The 20,777-nt window shown below is 42.9% G+C and overlaps 1 protein-coding gene across 2 annotated transcripts in view; it reads left to right on the plus strand.

Annotated features, from left to right (window-relative positions):
* The window catches only part of PRR5L (proline rich 5 like), a 48,548-nt gene that overhangs the window by 7,458 nt on the left and 20,313 nt on the right, over positions 1–20,777 (plus strand). The window contains exons 2-5 of one of the 2 annotated variants that reach the window (XM_076344375.1): positions 3,842–3,886; positions 4,638–4,911; positions 6,979–7,059; positions 10,530–10,578. In XM_076344375.1, coding sequence (XP_076200490.1) covers positions 4,742–4,911; positions 6,979–7,059; positions 10,530–10,578 — 300 coding nt within the window. In that variant the 5' untranslated portion in view covers positions 3,842–3,886; positions 4,638–4,741. The remainder of the gene's footprint in view (positions 1–3,841; positions 3,887–4,637; positions 4,912–6,978; positions 7,060–10,529; positions 10,579–20,777) is intronic. The other variant, XM_076344376.1, reaches the window with a different exon arrangement.

Raw genomic sequence — 20,777 nt, forward strand, 5'->3', positions numbered from 1 at the left:
GTCATCAATGTTACGATTGCACAAAGCATATAAAGGAGAGGAAAGTGGGCAAGTGGATATCTTTCTTCATGAAGGGGCTGGTTTTTTACCTCTAAGAAAAATTTAAATGGCAAAACATCACTTATATCTGGATAACCCCTCATTCTCTGTTGCTCTTTTTCAGGAGACCTGGGAAATGCTTGTTTGGATGAATTGAGGATCCTGTGATTTCTCCGCTCTTCCTTTCCCTCCCTTGCCATCTGGTTTAAAGTTACTTTTTGACTTGTGGCTTTTTGGTGTGAATTTGGTGTGAGGTAGTGTTGGTGCAAGTTTTCCTCTAAGGAAAAACAGTTGTAGTTTTTGCTGCCCTGTCACTTCCATTAGTGGCTGTTGCTCCGAGTCTTGCAGAGAAGGCATCAGAGGAATTTAAAATGGTCTTGTTCTTTTGTTAAATCTCAGTTACCATGGGCTTTTTGTTTGTTTGGCCCAAGATTATCATGAAGATTCATAATTTGGAGGAATCTCTGCCAACTTTTTCTTTGGGTTATTCTTTCTTTAGTAGAGAGAGAGAGATATCTAGGTATATTGCCTGATCTTGCTTTTCGTCCAGACAGTCAGATGTATTATGGTCTGTTGGGAGGGAAAGGTCTTTTCATGAAATCATTTTATAATGATTTCTCTGTTGGTTTTCATGGCTAACAGAAAACAAATGACAAAAAATCCCTAGCTTGATGACTGTAATGTTTTTATAAATGCCTGTATCTATGTGTGTTGGAAAAGGATTTGTCTCCATGCTTGATTATTCTCTTTAAAGATTCAGATTAATCCTAAAAGTGTTTACTCAGATGTGATGAATTACAAGTGGATGAAATTACATTGTTGTCAGATTGACTCATCATCCTGCTTTGCTCCCCCAGTTGAGAACATTGACTTCCAGCTCTGAAGAGTTTCCTCACTTGAAGACCTGGGTTTTACACAGATGACGTATCTCCCTTGTTAGAGATCTAGAGGGTTTTGATAGCTGGGTTTTGAGATGATAATCAAGGATAAGAGAAGAAAAAAAACCAGGGGGTAGGACAGCTGGAAGGGAAGGAAGAACAATACCTCTCTCTCTGACTTACTTATGATAAGCTTCTAGCCAAAAAAGATGTGCAGGGTCATTAAGTGAGATGAGGAGATTGGGGAATGTTTTAGGATATATCAGCTGGCAAGCAGTTTGAAATGCCCTGATGCCACGTAAAGCATTGCCCCAGCTGGAGCATGTGGCAGTGAGAGATTATCTTGGTTTGGTTGTATCTCTTACGCAGTCACTGCACTTTAGTCTCTAGGTCTTCGTGCCTTTTATAATCAATGGTGAGAGTGTTGCTTGGTGGCTAGAACATGCTGCACCCTGGTGTCTCCCTTCACTCTGTATAAAAGGGGAAAAATAGTAATTGCTTCTCTGTAAAGCTTTTTCTAGTTCTGTGGTTGATAAATAATAAGACTATGATTATTAGAAGTAGGTTTTATTTTGTAGTCTTCTAAAACACTTTAATCTTAGGAAGAGGAGACTGTAGATGTGAGGGAGTTTGGACTGAAGGCCTCTAGGAGGACAATGTCTGTTTCTGAATATTTCTGCGTAATTCTATGAGAATTTTCGCGGCAAACTGAAGAGGAGAATTGTTCCTTGCTGTACTCAGCATTTTGCTAAACACTCTTCATTCCCAATAGCTAAAATAGCCTGAATACTATGAGGGCTTCTTACTAACCTATAACTATGTTAATGCCTTTCTTGCCACAAGGGTAGTTTCTCTCAGTAAAAAGCCAAAAAATTGCACACTGCAGAATGCATACCATGAACATTGCCAACAAGCTGCTAATGCAACTTCCCTGCAAAAATGAAGCAGTATTTACAAGGCTCCCTTGCTCTGGGGAAAACTTTCAGTGGAAACTGGTTGCTGTGAAAGGAAAATCTGGTTAATGGAAGTGTTTGGTTGGGTTTGGGTGCTTTGTTGTACCTTCAGGTGCACAGGATCTGCAAACTACTTGTGCCAAAAGTCTGTTTTCTAGTAAAACGCTCTGATACTTTGAGCTTTATGAAACTCTGAAAATAGTTTAAAATGGCTGTGGGCATGGGCAGAGGATGGTCCTTCTCACAGACTTTGGCATTTCCAGCTCTGTTAAAATGAGGATCAGTTATGTTTGGATACCATTTGGTGGCTAGGCTGCCTTCAGAGTAACAGTTTGCTGTGCCTGCCATTTAACAGTTACCGGTTTAGATAAGATAGGAGAGATTTGTATCTTTGAATCCTGAAGAAATGAAAATAAGACTCTGAATCTGGTTCTAAAGCTGAACATCTTGTCTTAAATTCCTGATGAGAACCTAGAGTAAGGTTGACTTGACAGTAACAAGGGATTGCAGACTGGGGTTGGGGGAGGAAGGGGAAAGAGGGCTGTCTTATCTGCTCTTCGCAGACAAGAGCTTGTTATTATCTGTCTGGGTGACTTTAACAGAGATTAAGGAAAACAACGTGTATGTTTCCGTGAGCAGAAACAAGCACATTCCCTTGGTAAGAAGTGTTCAGGAAATTTGTTGTGGGGCCCTGTGTAATGGCACAGTTCTGCTGCTGTGGAATCTGTCTCATAAATCCATAGCCCAAGCACAGGAGAGACCTTCCTGATCTTGGTGTTTTACCACTTGCACAGAACGGGCGAAAGAATTTATTACACAAACTTTAAATATATGTATATTAAGGCACAGAGGTTGGTCTCCTGATTTACAGTTCTGAATTTAAGCTTTCCCGTTGCAACTTAATCTAACTCAAACTAATGTAAATGCAGCTTTATAAAATGATTTCATTGGTGGGGAGAAAGATACTTGTATGCATTTACAGCACCTGGAATAGTGATAGGAGGAGGCTTGTGGGCTAGTACAGGCATCTTAACCACTGCTTTCTAGCCCTGTTAGATGCCTATAACTGATCTAAAGTAACAGTTATATTGCATTTTATAGCTCTGAAAAATATATGCTGTTTTTCCTGTGTAAAAATTGTTAAGCTAGAAATTTTACTGCACTGCTGGGAGAAGTGAGTTGTCACTCATTCAGCTCCTCACGCTGTCAGCTTTGGAACTTGGAGATGACAAACATTGGCACAAGCACTTGTTTTGCAACAGAAACATCCGTTATACTTATGCTTTGCCTCCCGGACACCTTTTGGTATGTTGTGAGAAAAGCCTGCCCTCGGCTCTCCAAGGTGCTGTAGCTTTTTTCTTCTGATGATTTCTGATGTGGTTACAATTGCCAGTAGAGAAATTGCTGGCAGACTGAAAATGTGTGGGCAATGACAAATGAACTGTTATTTCAAAATGCACACAGAAGCCCCTGCTGATTTGGTTGTATTAGTCTACATTTATTCTTAATTTCTAAAAGTTATGACTTCTTTTTTTTTTTAAATTGGAACAGAGCCACCACAGAATCAACAGATTGCTGCCTTTTCAAGCAACAACAGTCAAGGCTAAGCTCATGTCATGAAAGACTGTCTGGGCTTTGTCATCTCTAAAGACAGCCAAGAGTTGTCTAAAGACAGAAAAAAGTTGCACTTGTAGCCATGTTAATTATGGTTTGGGGAGTGGAAAGAGTTTCCTGAAGCTGAGCACTAGTCAAATTAGAAGCACTGTGCAGATACACAACATTTCTTTGGCTGATCATCTCTTTCACCTCATGTTGAAGATGTAGTAGAAAAGAGAAGATTTTGCTTTACATCTTTCGTGTGCAGTTCAGTTACACAACTTTTTTGGTTTTTTTTTTTCCTCCTCTGTCCTTTCTCCCACATCTCCATTCTTCAAACTGCCAACTACATCTACTGCCTGTATTCATCTGAAGTGGGAAGATTTCAAAGTACAGAAGCTTTGACAAAGTTTCTTTGTGGTTTGTATCCAAGCTAACTTCTTCTATTTCTGTGGTTTACTTGGGGCTACATATTCATCTATATGGAGATGATGATCAGAGTGGAAAATATGTGCATTTCGTATTTGGCCTAGCAATTACTTCTCATTCTGTAGAAAACAAAACAAACATAAAAGTCCTGCTTACTCTCAAAATATCTGGTTGTCAGACCTCTTCTGCAGAAGCTCCCTATTGTATCCTTTTTGTAATGGACTGATAACAAGTGGGTTTATTCCCTTGCACAACACTTCTCAAAAAAAAGCATTGTGTTTGTTCATCTTTTCTTCCATTGTTCACCTTTGTTCCTTTCTGGTGAAATAGTTTTCTCTTTCTCCAGTTTCTATTTTATACAGGCTGAATGGCTAACTGTATTTAAAGGTATTTGTAAAGTGCCTCTAGCAGAAGAGTTTAGGCACCTCTGTTCTTGCATCTCTGCTAATTGAAATGGAAAAAGAGACCATGCTTGTATTTCTGGCTGGCTGTGTTGGGTCATTATTTAAGGGGCAAGATGGAAAAGGGGGCTGCTGTTGAAGAACTCCAGAAGATTTGCCCAAATTTGCTGCTAATGGGATAGGATATTTTCACCTCTCCCTTCTCTGTCTTGCTCTTTTTCTTTCTCTTCGCTTTGCAGGACTGCTTAAATTCCTTCATCATCTTGCAGTGCATGTCCATGTCACAACCTGATGGTGTGGGGAACTGCTAGTCCAAGGCTGACTCTTTGCTTTTGCTGCAGGCTGAGTCCTTGGGTTTGGAGACTCGTTGACATCACTGAGATTGACGCTTGGACCTTCAAGAGAAGAGACTTTCTGACAGCCCTGCTCCACTCCACCTGACCCTATGACTGGAGGGTTCACTGTAGCTCCATCCTTTGCTCTCCAGTTCCACAAGATGGGTTCGTTCAGAAGGCCCCGACCTCGCTTCATGAGCTCTCCAGTCCTCAGTGACCTGCCGCGGTTCCAGGCAACCCGGCAGGCTCTGCAGCTCAGCTCCAACTCTGCTTGGAACAGGTGAGCAGGACCCACCTGCGCTGAGCTCTCGCCCTGCAGCAGCCCTGCAATAAGGGCCGTGTGTGTCTGATCTTTGTGCTTCAGACCATTTATGGTTAAGCTCGTCTGTTTATAAGCATGTATGAATTTTTGGCATGCCCAAGCTTTGCTGGCATTGAAACCCCCTGTGGAGGTGAAAAAATTACACCTAGTAGTGTTCAGCCTTGTTTTTGGCCAACGTTGTTCAGAGGTACTGTCTTGAAGTAAAGCAGAATTGGTCTTTGTTAACGTTGCATCTTTTAAGTACCATTTAGAGAACACATTCCTAGTACTGTAATAAAGGCCAGTTTCTTAATGCACAACAGGCATTTATTTGCATATTATGAAGCTTTTACCGCAGTCAAGTTCCTCTGACAACCACTAAGCTTGTGGCTTCTACCAGCATTTCCTATTGACAGCCAAATCCTGTCTGCAGTGTATGTCATGCAGCAATGGCAACTGGAAAAACAATGTGTAGGGTGAAGAGTGAGATGTCCTGATCTGATCTAATGGGCTGCTGCTACCAAAAGTGGGTGTTCCCACCTTCCCTTCTGCCACCTTGCACCAGCTCTGCACCCTGCAGACCTCTCTTTCTTGCTGACCTAGCTCAGCTTACTAATGTCGCACAAAAGTAGCCCATCAAAAACATTGCAGTTTTGTGCCAGGATAGTGAGCTGAGGGCCGTGAAGTGTGCAAATGCCATAAGTTGCCCACAGAATCATAGAATCATTAAGGTTGGAAAAGACCTGTAAGATCATCGAGTCCAACCATCAACCCAACACCACCATGCCCACTAAACCATGTCCCTAAGTGCCTCATCTACTCGTCTTTTAAATACCTCCAGGGATGGGGACTCAACCACTTCCCTGGGCAGCCTGTTCCAATGTTTAACCACTCTTTCAGTAAAGAAATTTTTCCTCACGTCCAATCTAAACCTCTCCTGGTGCAACTTGAGGCCATTTCCTCTGGTCCTATCGCTTGTTACTTGGGAGAAGAGACCGACACCCACCTCGCTACAACCTCCTTTCAGGTAGTTGTAGAGCGCGATAAGGTCTCCCCCGAGCCTCCTCTTCTCCAGGCTAAACAACCCCAGTTCCCTCAGCCACTCCTCATAAGACTTGTTCTCCAGACCCCTCACCAGCCTCGTTGCCCTCCTCTGGACACGCTCCAGCACCTCGACGTCCTTCTTGTAGTGAGGGGCCCAAAACTGAACACAGTATTCGAGGTGCGGCCTCACCAGTGCCGAGTACAGGGGCACGATGGTTTCCCTACTCCTGCTGGCCACACTATTTCTGATACAGGCCAGGATGCCATTGGCCTTCTTGGCCGCCTGGGCACACTGCCGGCTCATGTTCAGCCGGCTGTCAACCAGCACCCAGAAGGGAATGCCCGTTAAGGGAATGACACCTCCTCTTGTTAGCCATGGCAAGCCTTTAGACCTGCTAAACCATATTATATGCTGTCACTTTATGACTTCCTCTGTGCTGGTGAGAGAAGTATGAGTTAGAAGATCCTCCAACAGCATCTTACAAGCATTAACAGGGCTTAAAGTTGGGTCTGACTGAGATGATGCTGGCTGCAGAACGTCTTCTAGCACAGCCAGGGTCCTGCCAGATGCTGCAGATTGGGTGGTTCCTGCTAGCATCACTGGATAATGCAATGTGATGTGTTTGGCAGATATTGCCAAAAATCTATGTCTCCTCATAGCAACTAGCCTGCAGCACACAGCAGAGATCCCCTAAACAGTCGCGTTAAAGATATATCTGGTGTGAATGTGCTCTTTGTGAACAGTGTCCCTGTAACAACTTTCCCTTGCTTACTCTAGGCACAACTTGAGATTGGTTCTGCTCTGTCTCCCATGAGAGATGTAGGTAAATAAGAGTGATGATTTCCAGGGAAGAAAGAGTAGAAGTATTTAAGTGCAATTAATCTCTCCACCCCATTATAACCACTCAGCTTTTGGCGGCTAGCTCACATTGCGCTCTGTGTTAAATCATACTGGTGGCTGTTATTTATGGATGTTGTACTGTCTCATTTCTTTTTTGGCAGTGTTCAAACAGCAGTGATAAATGTGTTCAAAGGGGGAGGCTTGCAGAACAATGAACTTTACACCCTCAATGAAAATATCAGGTAGGTTGCTGAAATGCATGAAAAGGGATTTTTGTTGCTGCCTGTTTGATGTTCTTGTTTTTGTTCCCCTACAGAACCACAGTTAGAGGATATTGGTGGAAGGAGCAGGGATCGAAGCAAACTTAAGCACAGCTTTGGGGTTTCAGGCTAACTTACTTCTTTTTTGCTATTGGGTGGAGTGAATGGCATGGGGCACCTGGATAATATTTCTCTGACTTGTGTGGATGTGTAGCTTTGACAATGACGGGATGTGTATTGACTTGGATTATAAGGATTTCGTCCCCTCCTAGGGAGTTTGCCTCTTCTGGCTGTTTTTTACACATTTTTGTCAGGGCATTTGTGATGGTAACAACATCTCTTTTCTAAACCCAAGCTTCTCAGAACTGTGGAGTGTTTAAAATGAAAGCAAAATACAGCATTTCATTTAAAAGCTTAATCTTTACATGATAATTGCAGAGCAAGACCTGAAAATATGAACCCTAAAGATAAAAAACCTAAAAGCTTAACAAACATTTTCTAACACTGATGCTAGTGATGATTAAAAGTATTATTTTTTTTTAAGCAGGTTTCATGATTATCTGTGCTTTCATCCTGATTATTTGGGAAGTTTGGTTAGCAATAGATAGGACTGCAGAGTAGATAAAGAACAATTCATTCTTGCCTTGGTTCCAAGTGCTGCTAAGGGGTGTATTGTCAGAGCTCATGGATGTAGTTCCTCCTCCCTCTCTCTTTCCCACTACATCCATATTAATTCATCATGAATGCTGTCATATAGGTCTCTGCTTCTCCTTTTATATGTCCCTCCATCCCTATTGCATTTTTCCTGAGCACCAAGATTCAAATGGCAATTTGGGCTAAGCATGTACTAAGCAGCAGTCTAAACTACCCCTTTCCCTACTTTAAAAATAAATGCAGCTTGCAAGGCATGAGACTCTGTCCTACTTGGTCTGGTCCCAAAGGTGAAAGTTTAATATAATTCCTTTTGAGAGCTGAGTGAGGGCAGTGTCTCATGCTTTAATGGTATTTTAGTGTGCTCAGGTCAGAAGTCCTCAAGTTAGGTTTAAGTACTTGGAGCAGTCTTAATTCTCCATGGGATGAGTATTTCTGTAGGTGAAAAGAAAAACAAATGTCATAAGACTTTGGAAATACCCTAACCCACAGACTATTGGCAGACTTGGGGACCGGCTTTGGGTTTTGTGACTCGTCTGCCAGGCTGTTGCCTGCTGTGGTGGCTGCAGCCTGCTTTCCCTCCCCAGTGCAAGCAGGCGCTCCTTCCCACCCTTGTGGGGAGACAGTACGCTGGGCACAATAGCCGTGTTGCCTGGGCTTGGCCCCAGTGGCTGGACCATGCTCTCTTCATGTTGGTTACTGAAGTGGATCTAGACTGTCGAGATCCACAGGAAGGATCCATTGAAGAACAGGAAATTCTTTGTGAACTGTGTATGCTTTGTAAGCAGTGCTGATGGTGGGAGGGGAAATGCCCTCTTCCACGGACAGGCACTCTTAGGCAGCACTTGGAAGCACTCACCTTGAAATACATGATTAATGTTCCTGCAGGTGCCCTGAGCATTGGTTACATCTCCAAATGTCATTCTCTAAATAGGCCACTTTAACATTCAAGTAGCTGTCTAAGGAGCAAAGGACATGCATCTGTACGTTTGCATGCACACCTTCAGCCTGGCACCTGTGACTCTTGATGTAGCTCCCAACACAATGTTAGCTCTGTGTGCGCAAGGTGAATCTCTAGCTTGGCGCTGGGCAAAAAGCCAGACCTGTCAGATGGCCGAATCTTGTGTGCCATTAGGTCGAGCTGGTGCATTTTCCTTTTTTGTAGTTCTCCATTCAGCTCCTTGGTGGAAGTTAGCAAATGCAGTGCTTTAAGAGACTCGCAGATTCTGCACAGTGCTTAGTTATTTGACAGTGGGAAACGCAGGAGAGTTTTAAAGTAGGACAATAATGACAGGACCAGGAGATGAGCAGGTGGTAACATTTTGCTCTGGATTGCTGCCACCAAGTTTTTATCTTGCTGTGATTTGATATCATCTCACTGGATACTTTTTTTTTTTTTTTTACTGCTCTGAAAGTTGTCACAAGAGGAAATGTAAGAAATGACATCGGGAGATGGGATTTCAAGAAGCAGGAGGTGATGTGGCCATGATTAGGAGGAGACCCCTCCCTTGGGTTGTCTCTAGGGTGCAAGCCTCCGGTTGCTGGTCTGCCTGCGCGAGATGAAGTCCTGCTGTGCGCTTGTCAATCAGCTGGTGGAGAGCCCCCTGGATTCTGCCGAAGCTGGTGGAAGAGCTTCTGGCAAATGGGCCCCCAAAGACTTACCTGGTTTATCCATCTCATAGAAATAGAAATGTGCTTTGAGATGGGTGGGGTGAATATAACTGCTCTGAGAGAGAAAGAGTAAAGGCATGTTGGCATGCAAATAAATGTAGAAGTGTTACAAAATGGTTAGGGAGGAAGGTTGCTGTCAAAATTGACTTTCAGCAAAGATTAGGAAAAAGTGATGTAGTTTGTTAGTAAGAACCCAGGCTGAGAACTGAATGGTCCCTGATTCAAATGCCATTTTTGAGCACTCTTGATTTTACTTCACGTTGGTGAAAAGCAAAACTCTTATAACAGCAAAAACCTGCAATGTTTTGCAGTGGAAATTGCTGGGCACCTTTTAAATTTTAGGCAGAAATTACAGCTACAGAATTTATGCTCACAGTCACTGAAAGCTGAAAGTGCAAATGCTCGTAACTTTGTGAGTTGTTTTTTTTTAATCCTGATTTTTATATCAGAGTTTTGAAATATAAATATGTATTAGAATTTAAAACTTTTATCACAGCCTGATTTAAAATCCAAGAGTTTTTATCAGAAATACTAGTTTAGAGTGGCTTCTGCCTGCATGTATTTAAAACACCTCTTGTTAAATTTCTAGAATTACTTTCCTGAAAAATATGCCTTTTTTTTTTTTTTAAATGCGGTAGTCACGGGGAAGCCACAGCTTCTGCTTGTGTGTTTACTTCATTGCTCGTCTCCTTATCCTCCCACCTTCTACTTCCAAGAGAAAAGGAAGTACAGCATTAGGGAGATATGCTATTTTCAGTGAAATGAAAGGTGTCTTTGTTTAAACAAAAAGCAGAAAAAATTATGAATTTCAAACTAAGTAACTTTAAATTGTCTCCCCAACTTTCTGTGCATTCAGGGGGGTAAGTGGGTTTTTTTGCTTGTTCTAGGTGTATAGCTTATAAATAGAAGACTTCAGGGAAACTGTTTCATTCCTTCATAATTTGAGAATAGCCTTTGTGGGCATTTGTAAAATATATACCTAAATGTAAAAGAAATCTAACTGTGGCCAAAATGACACATTCGCATATACTCATGTAACTTTGGTATGACTGGTAGTAAGGTGCGGATATACCTGTAAGAAATGACCATCAATGGCTGTTACTTCATGGCTGCATTCCTTCTGTCTACAGACGGCTGCTGAAGAGTGAACTTGGATCCTTCATCACAGATTACTTTCAGGTATTACATGATTTGCTTGCTTTCTTTTGAGGTTTGCTCTTTTCAGCTTTTTAGCCTATAAAAAAATTAGGACCCCTTTTTACATACACGTAGCCTACAAGTTTCATTTTTGTTTTGCTACAGAAGATGATGGAGGTACTGGACTTTTTTGATGTGGGCCATATAGCCTTGGGAGTAATCATATTTATGGGTGTATGTGCTAAATTAAGGATAATCTTCCTTTGTGCTTAAGAAAGGCTAGTAGTCTGCCAAGGTCAAGAAGGAATTCACCTGAACTTCTAAAAGAAGATGGGATACCTTTTCATAGTTTTTTTTCACCCTACTTCTCTAGTATAGAGAATTCAGAAGTAGGTTTTCTGCAACAGGGGCTAGCAAAGGGGAAGAGAAAAGATAACGGCTGTCTGTTTTGGGCGGGGGGCAGAGAAGGAAGTACCTATCAGCAGGAAATCATCCTAGGTCCTGTTTGCCTTTTAGTCCCACAAGTATAAATGCAACCTGTGAAAAAGCGAAAGATGAAGGATGAGGGAAAACCTGATCAATCACAAATGTGAATAAGTGTTATTGCCTTTTACTGATACTGTCCAGATAGACAGAGGTTCAAATGTAACCACATGAAAGTGTGTTGGATGATTTTGAGAGAGCACTGATGGCTTTCAGTGTTGTAAGTTGTTCTGTGTAGTGTTGATTAAAAAAAGAAGGAGGCTGCTGAAAACAAGAGGGTTTTCTTCCCTTTGAGTAAGAGAGAGAGAGAGAGAAAATTTCAGTACTTTCTGAAGTGGCTGACGCTACTGCATGCTGTGCTAACAGCTTAGAAAGGGGAAAAAGAAGACTAGTGGTGTTTCCTATCAGTATTAGATTACATGACTTAAAAAAATCCCCCACGCTGTGCTGTCAGGTGAGAAGCAAACTCCTGCCCCAGGAGTAGTTATGTTTCACTTCTTTAGACCGTATCTGCACAAGTCGTTTACTGGAAAGAGGCAGCTGCTGGCGCTGAATGGTGGGATGTTTCCTAGACTGTGAGTGGGGTCTGGTGGCAGCCTGGCGGAAAGGCTGTGAGCCTGTAGTGCAAAGTGCCTGGCTTAAGTGGAAATCTGCTACTGCTCCTGCTAATTTAAAAACAAGCAAATGAAAGTTTGCAACTAAATATATGTGGCAAATTGAAATTTGAAGGGTCTTGGTCAGGTACCCAGGTACTAAAGTGTTAGGCATGGTGTGCAAGGCTGGAATAAGCAGAAAATGTCCAGAAGCAACTTCATGCACCCCTAAGCCTGAACAGAGCATGGAGCTGAGCACGGTCCCGAGGGATGTGAGGTGCTGACGTATGACTGTTATCTGGTTTTGAAAATTCAGAGTGTATGGAAAGAGGCCTGGGTGGGTTCCAGTGCTGAGTAAGACACAGCTGCATCGTGTCACTGCGCAAGAGGGGCTGACAACTGCTGGGGACTGGATGGCTCCCAGCGCTGGGGTTTGGATGTGTTGTTCTCTTCCTCTAGACTGTAAACCTCAAGCCTGTCACAGTCATGCCGGGGTTAGTGGCATTAGCTGAGTCCCCTTAGATCTCTTAGTAGTAGAGCTGATGACTGAAGAGACTGCTTAGACTACAGCCTGCTCACTGCTGGAGGCTGGATATCTGTGTTGCATCCCTCTTAGTAAGCCGAGGGCTTGTCTTGGGAGAAGGATCTGATCACCAGCATTGTTTTCTGCAAAAGCAGGAGGAAAAACTGTCCTCTTTCACCCTAATGGCAGGGCTGTACGACTTCAGCCACAGGCCACAATCACAATATAGGTACTTAGCTCTGCACTACTGTTGAGAGAGTGGTGGCCTTTGCCTTGGAGAGCGTGCAGTGCAAGGGCTTGGCTGCGCTCACCTCTGAGTTTGTTTTTCTGTCAGTCTGTCTGTTCGCACTTGTGAAAATATCTCAGCGTATATGTACTAGTTCACCTGCAGCTGCTGTTCTCCTACTGAAGCTGCTGGGACTCAAATTTGATTTCTGGGATTTTTTTTGCTCAATGTTAAAAGGAGTAACTTGGCATCCATCAGACTTAGCCCGAAGTAAAACTCTTGGTGCTGGCAAGCCATGAGACAAACTGTGAGATAAAGGTTATTGTAGGAAATGAGCTTTTTTCCCTGCTGTGAGCTAAGATGCAGACTTATTTCTGGTTCTAGACTGACAGCGCATGGCAGTGATAAAAGTTACCACTCCCTCCTGAATGTCTTTACTCAAAAATCCTCGGGCCATGGAGTGGGAAAAGACTATTCATGTGCCAAACAAGGGCTGACAACATTATTTCATTTGTCTGTGCGTTCAGTTTCACTGCTGATGCCAGCTGATTTACAGCAATACTGCTGCCACCAAAATGAGCAGAGTTGAATCAGGCTGCTGATTTGGCTGAAAAATAACCTTGAAAGAAAAAATAAAGTTTTCAGCTACTTCCTTTGATTTGTTGCGCTCATCACTTCTGACATGGCAGAGGTGATGGGAGTGGGTCACCAGGATGGGGAGTGGAGTGGAAGTGCTCCTCCATCTGTTAAAGCCCACTGAAAACCTATCTCGAGAACCAAGTTTACTGTTCTCTTAGACTGAAATGGACCCTGAAGGATCTGCTCTCATGTGTAACCAGGCAGTTTTAAGTATCCTAGCAGCAATTAGAGCAACTAACTGGATCATGTAATGTAATATTTAGATGTGATAAATTGACTTAAATGTTTTCCATTTCTTATGCCACAGCACTTGTAACAGGAGCCACTAAGATTATTTTTAAAATCACATTTTCCATTGTTTTAAGAGTTCTGGCTCTTATATTATGTATATTTTATACACACACACACGCACAATTTTTCTAACCACTGAATATTTAAGACTAAAATGGAGCAGTGCTTTTATAGTGAGAGAAATCTACCTTTGTGATCAACTTGACTTGATTACTCACAAGTCCTTTTCACCAACACTCATGCAAATTACCATTTTCTAGCTCCTGAGGTTGCTAAAGGAATGTTTAGGAAACAGTTGGGGTTTAGGCAGTCTTTCTCTGCTACCAAACCATGATCATACCAGAATTACTGAGTCTGTTTTGTATTTGAAAGAGAAATGTAATTCCTGTAAGGGTTTCAGTGGGAACTCAGATGTTTCATTCTGAAAGAGATTTGTGTTTATAACTCTGCTCTTCTAGCAACCCTATTATATATACAAATCATCTCCTTGGATTGAAGTCTGAGTGTAAATGCCAGATAGTTGGGACTTGTAATATTTGCTGCAGATCTGCCTTAAAGCAGTGCTTCATGCTCCAGGTTTTCCAGTGCTGACTTTGCCCATGAACTGCTCCAATAGTTTCCTGCTGCTGAAAAGGGGCACTTTGTACCCACCCCTCTGCTCAGTAACCCAGCAGGGCACCATCTGCTCTCACTGCTGGGTTAATTCTCTGGTGGTCAGCTGAACTGCAAGAAGGAGGAATCCTATGACCATGGAAAGTAAGAGGCTGGGATTTGGAGGAACAGGGTGTATTGGCGATTGGGACTTCTCTGGGACAGCTGTAAGATTTTTCAGATAAGCTCCCTTCATTTTCATGCTGTCTGGCCCTCGTGGTTGTGGAGAAAATTTTTGAAATATAAAACTAGTGAGTGTTTGCAAATTTATTGCGCAAAACAATTGATAAATTGATGCATTATCTTCCTGATTCTGCAAACAGCCTGAAACAAAACCTTTGGAAAGGATGAACTGTTTCTTTTCACTCTCTGCGGGCTTGTTAATCTTGAAACTCACGGGGGAAAATGGAAATGCTAGCTATTTCACAGCTAACCACTTTAGCAGAACTGCCTGGTTTATGCATATTAACTCCAAACTGTCTCCTCCCAAGACAGAGAGACCCGATCCCTTCCCAGACACTGTAACCTTTCCTGGCACCCACGGGCTGCAAAGCAGAAAGTCAGATGCCCAGAGTTGATGCCTCTCCAGCCTGACGTCCACTGCCTGCACTGGCCAAGCTGGTAGATGAGGGATGGCAAGTGGACTGTATTTCCTCATTTAATCCAATGAGAACTTTGATGTTGTAAAACCAGAAGCGAAGCTGTTACATAATTTCCAGCCTGCTGCAGTAGAGAGCTGTGGGAGACAACAAGTCCTGACTCAGAATTAGGCCCAGCTTTCTGTTTGTATGCAAAACCATAGAAACCGCAGTGTGCAAGCACCCGTGTTGCTGGGGTGTCAAGTGAAGTCAAAATAGCAAGGTGATAATGGATAGCTGCAAAAGTAAGCAGCACCAGTGACAAAGCAAGCCTGGATCCAAGCCAAAATTGGTTTTGTCCTCTCCCTTTAGAGCAGTCAGAAGTGGGACTAGTGAACCTTCTGTGGTCAGAGTCCCTCTTGCTGTAGGTTAGCCAGCTGTGCAAGGCGGCTGCAGTGGTAGGGGGAAACATGCATTCCTCCCTCTGCTGTAGCACCATAAAGCTTTTGCTTAAGTCCCTGCTGCATGTCTTTCTGGGACTCCAGCCTATCCAGCATCTCTCGTGATGCTTGCTCTCCTTTGAAAGGCTGCTTTGTAAAGCCATGCTAACAGCTGAAAATGCCGCGTGTCCCTCTCTCCTGCTTAGTCAAAGAGAAAAACCTGGTGTGTGTGACATTTCTTTCCTTGGTGCCAGGTTTCTACTTCTACCTGTTTTGCAGCAAGGCAAGGAAATAGTTGTGTAGGTTATTGGAGTGATGGTTATTGCTGGATAAAGGCAGCACTAGCTCTTCTCTGGCCAAATGCTGTCTCATGCCTGCTGCCAGGGGCTGCAGCGGCTCAGCCGCTGCACAAGGGGAGAGAATTCACACTTGTGTGATTTGCAGAGCTCAGCCCTATGTCTGCAGTACTCTTTTGGGTCAAGCTGGTCTTTATTATTGTATTTCTTTCCTTGCTGGCTAGGAACCTCTGTTCATGCAGGTCTGCTAATTATTTCTGCTTCGTCTGGGACTTTCTAGGACTGAGCTTTCATGGAGCAGCTCCAGAGACTCCATAGCAACTGCCCAGCTTTGTTGTCACGGACGGGGTCACCCCGCAGCTCAGCCCCATTACTGCAAGCCAAGCAGAGGACCTAGTCCTGGGTGGCAGCAGCAGCAGGGACACCTGCTTTCAGGCCTTGCACACATCGGCTCTGTAGATGTGCGTGATTCACTTGAAATGGTGCCTGGTTGCTACCGCTCAAAGCGTCGCGTGGGATGGCGTGCCATGCCCTGACTAAACAGGGCTCCTGCCTGGAGCAGTGACTCACCAGTGCAGAGCTGGGGGGCCTGGCCGTGGGATTTTCCCATAGCTGCTGCCTCGCTGGTGCGCTGTGGTCTAGATCATAGCAGTGCTGCCTACTCGGTCTGCCTGGTCTGCTCTCCTTCTTACTCTCCCTGCCTCACTTTGTCTCCTTAATCGGTCTTTCTTTTTTATCTGTTTTGAACAAAGTTGTCTCTAGAAGAGTCATTTTAGGATGTTATTTCATATTTATCTTGCAATTTGTTCTCTATGTAGGATTAAAATGATCTCTCTGCTTCTGTCACTATTTCCCCTCTTTCTAGAGAAAAAAAAAGGACGGGGGGGGGGATGCTCCAGGTATGACATGCTGCAGCTTACACAGATTTGCATTTTGCAAAACACTGCCAAGAAGTAGGTAGGTGCTCGTGTGCAACTGGCAATAACTTTGTAGAAAATACTTGCCAAGTAAGTTTGGGTGATGCTTTTTTTCTCAAATTAACATCAGATGATCCAAGAAAGAGTGGCTATGTGCTTGTAGAGCTTGTAAAACTGTGGTTTAACACTAGAACACACAGCCTCAGTTGGCTAGAAGAGGGGACTGCATTTAAGAAATGCTGTAATGTGTAGAAGAAAAACTGATTTTTTCACCGAGCAAAATGGGGTCAATTATTTTAAGTTTGCTCTGGATCAGTTTAATCCTGTTCCAAGCTTATGTTTCTGTTTGATGAACTAGTATTAGTTTGTTAATTTTAATGTGGCTTTTCAAAGGCATACTGGCCATATTCAGCTTGGAGACATGAAAGGAAAACAAAATTCGTCCATAATTAAATCGGTGTTCATGTGAACTTTTTTCCCTCCAAGAGTAGTGACTTATTGGGAAATAGTAATATTTTTTGATTAGCAGGAGAATTCCTTTGTGCCTTGCTACACTGCAGAGACATGGCTTTCAGCCGAGATGTGAAATTGCCTGTGATGGCTTGAGCCTCCCTGAGGTTTTCTGTGGAGCTGCTGCCAGAACTACTTAGCTGCTTTTTGCCACCCTTCTGCTTGTGTGTACTGCCCACAGCAGAGCAAGCCATGCTAGTAGCAGGGCTATCACCCCGAAATCCTTCCTGTTCGTTTTGCCCGGAGGCTGTCACCGTGACCAGGCTGCTGGCAGAGTGCTCCCGACAGGCAACATCTAATTTGCCTCTGGCAAAGTCAGATGGGTACCATTTGCCCGGAACGTAGCGGGAGCCCACACAGGAAGGGCCTCCATGGCCCCTGTTGGGGATGACCAGCTCCTGACACGGTGGAGGGAGGGAGAAAGTGCCCATCACTTCTGGCACTGCTGGTTTGAGAGAGGAGCCCCAGCTGTTGTGCCTGGGACAGCTTCCACCTTCAGTCATTGTGCTGAAGGAACTGGAATTGCTCCTCTGGGTATGGATGGAGAAACTCACCTCAATTTCTCTAACAGCGGAGAGGAAGGGGAAGATATCTCTGCTGGGAAAAAGAAGGAATTACCTGGAAAGTGTCTATGTTTTACAGCATGGCGTGTGACTGCCTTCAGTTTTTTTTTTTTTATTCCCAATGATTTCAGCGCAGCTTACTTTGCAAGAGTAATGAGCACGTGCACATTGTGGGAGCGTCTTTGCTGAGGGAAAAATGAGAAGTGATTTTTCTGGAGCTTTGAATCCTGTCTTCCAAAACTCAGGGCATTTGAAAACTTACTTAAAGGCTTTCTCTTAGCTGCACTTCTTGGTGGTATACCTGAAACAGCTATTGTGGTTTTCTGCACTGAGAAAAGTAGGGGAGTTTCAACCTGTGAGATTTCACAAGCTCACTTCTATCTGCTGCAAAACATCTCTCTCCAAATTTCTCAACTGCATGTATATGTGGGGGGTTAACTCGGGGCTTTGTTTCTCTGCAGTGCATGCTTCATCGTAGCGAGAGTAAGGGCAGGTTTGCAGCACCTGCAATGAACGTATAGCAGCCCATGGTGTCCCAACAGCAGGGTGAGGACTCCACCCTGGGGATTGGGGGAAAGCTGATTTGGGGAGGGGAGGGAATAATTGCCTCTCCAAACGCCCAGTTCAGCTGTAATTACAAAGAGATGGAAGGTGGCAGCTAAACTTTTTCAAATAAATGCACCCTTCAAGCTCACTTGGTGTGTCTTTATCTGGTATTGCTTGCAAATAAAAGATGTATTTTTCCTCTTAGCTCTGTGCCTCTGTGTTGCCTCTGGCAACCAGGGATAAAGCAGTAAAATGAGACTTGTAAGCTAGACAAGGTGTGATACAGACCTCCGCTGAGGCTGCATTTATTAGATTGTATTGTTTTGTCAGCAAACCCTGTAGGGTTTCTTAATGAAAATTTACCTGTCTGGCTTGACCTGAAGGGGTAATGTTCAGATTGAATCCATTTCTAAGCCTGTGACTTTAGCAGAAAATACAGATAAGTAAAATTGCCAGATATTTTTAAGATGGGGAGAAGGGAAATGAAGTGTGGTGGTTTTTTTTTTTTTTAAGTCTCTCTCTTCCACAGGAAAAGTGAAAATTTGAGAGGATAATTGAAACATCTGCAGTAACTATATAGGGCTAACTTTTTTTTTTTAGAAACCTTAAGAATGAGATGATGCAATCTATTTAGCACACGGAATTACTGATAATACATTCATATGAGCATTATAAATTCTTTACTACAGGGCAATGATTAATATATCCAGTTTTAATAGATAAACTGCGCTGCCCATAAAGGTGTACAAATGCGTATTTTGTTTGCTGACATAGCTGTAAAACAAAGAAAAAAATCTCTGAAAGTAGAAAGCATCAATAATACTAACTTATAAGCAAAGTAGCTGGAAAATTGTATCCACAGTGCTCAGGAAGCATATGTAAATTGAAACCTAATGTTCTAGTGCAGATAGAGAACGAATTCATTTCTTGAGAGAAACACAAGAAAATAAGCGTGACACCCTCATATATATATGTGTGTGTATATTTTTTTATTATATAGTAGTTTAAAATGACACTGTATTAAAGACCAGCTGTAAATTTTCCCTATATGAGAGGTAATTACCTTGAGCTATAGGTTGAAAAATAAAGAATTGAAGTACTTTATTAATAAACTGAAAGCATTTGGAAGGATTAAAGTGCAATATCACTCCAAACATTATCTTATTGTTCAGGCAGAAAAATATTTACAGTGTAAGTGGGTTTCACTTTTTTTCCCCCTCATAATCTTTTCCATTCCAGATTTCTTCCTCCCTCCTTTTTCACAGTTTGTTTTTTCCTGGAAAGTCTTTCTTTTGTTGTTGTCCAGAGTCTGACATATGTAGTCATTTATTTCTGCTGAACAAATCTAAAATTTGAATGGAGATCCCAACAACTTATTATTTCCCTCCAAAGCCTATATTTCTGCTATAGAATCTTTGCAAAATACTCACCTTCCATTAGTTGATAACGTTTGGAAACGTTGCAATTTTTTTTGTCATGTGAACATATTTGTCCAACTTGCTAATTGCTGTTGTCATTGCCCAGGTGAAAAGTGACTCCCAGGCACGTTCTCTTTGCAGCTTACCCACCCTTTGGCAGCCCTGTTCCTCCTGCGTTCTGCTGGGAGCTCTGGCTTTCTCTTTCTCTCAACCCTAACACTCATGCTAACTGAGGGGTGAGCCCTAGACAAAGCCCCCCAGCCATTAAAAATTTCTCACTGACAAGTTCCCTTTGCTCCCTGCAGGTTCCTTTGGCAGCCCTTTGTCACGTTGGTGAGGATGAATAAATCAGAAAATAGGCTTCTGCAGGAAAAAAAATTAAATTGTTTTATTGGGGGGGATTCCAGAGTCCAAAAAACTGCAGAAAGTGGACTTTTTTTCAGAATAAATGTATGGCTTTTTGGCTAAAACTGAGTAAGCTGTTGCAAGCAGGGGGAGATACCACAGGTCACGGACGTGGCTTGAGCCGCCAGGCCCTCGGTGGTGCGTGTCCTGCTGGAGGTCCCTCCACTCCTGCTAACCCAGGTGGGCACCAGTGTCGTGGAAGAAGTCAGCAAAGACCAAAGCATACCCTCCTAAACTGACAGCCATGCACTATGTGAGGCCTAGAAGCAGCTGCTTTGCTGTCTGCAGTATTGCCAGAGAGCTCTGCTTTTTACCTGTTGGCATCCACAGTTTTTCAACTGCAGTTAATGAGAGTCATTTGTACACTGTTTGTGAGTGGGTTCAGAAGGTCACATGCAAAAGTGTTTTGGGTCACCTGTGTGCAGAATAGCAATTTTAGCATGTTCTTCTGACAAACAGGACTGTTCAAGTGAGCCCTGATTCCTGTGCTGAAATTGCTAGGATTGGTTAATCATAGAGTATTGAAATTTGTTTATAGCTTGACTGTACTGCGTGGATAGGATTGTTTTTGCACTCTGCTAAAGCTAGTAAAGGTCAAAGTTTTGTGACTTGGATGGGCGGTTCAAATAATACAGTTTCATCCCATGTGTTGCTCCTAAAATGCTCTGGTTTTGTTCTGTAACTAATTTAAAAGGAGCCTGAATTCTACATTATTTTGGGAATAAGACCATACTAAATATTTTTGGGTTTGAATTCTGAGAAAAAGCCACCTGCTAGCAGGGCCAAATTACCTTAATTACAAGCTTGACCATTAATTATTTTTCCCTTGTATGCACTATACAATATTTAACTGTTATTGCTGCTAACAGAGCTTACCACTGGTGAATTGGATGGCCATTCCTCCTTATGTCATGACTGAACTCTGGATACACATTAGGGGATGCAGGTTTTTTGTTTTTTTTTTTTTTTAAAGCGGTGTCTCAAAAGTACTTACATCTGGCTTATTTAAAACAAGTAAGCCACTGTAGCAAAACATGAGTTAATGTTTTAATGTGGATGAAGTAGCCATGAGATGGGACAACAGCCAAGGAAGGGTACCCATTTCTGCTCTGTTGTATAACACCACACTTCTTTCACACCATGAAGAAGACAATGTCCATAC

The sequence above is a fragment of the Aptenodytes patagonicus genome, chromosome 7 (assembly GCF_965638725.1).
Source record: "Aptenodytes patagonicus chromosome 7, bAptPat1.pri.cur, whole genome shotgun sequence".
NCBI lineage: Eukaryota > Metazoa > Chordata > Aves > Sphenisciformes > Spheniscidae > Aptenodytes > Aptenodytes patagonicus.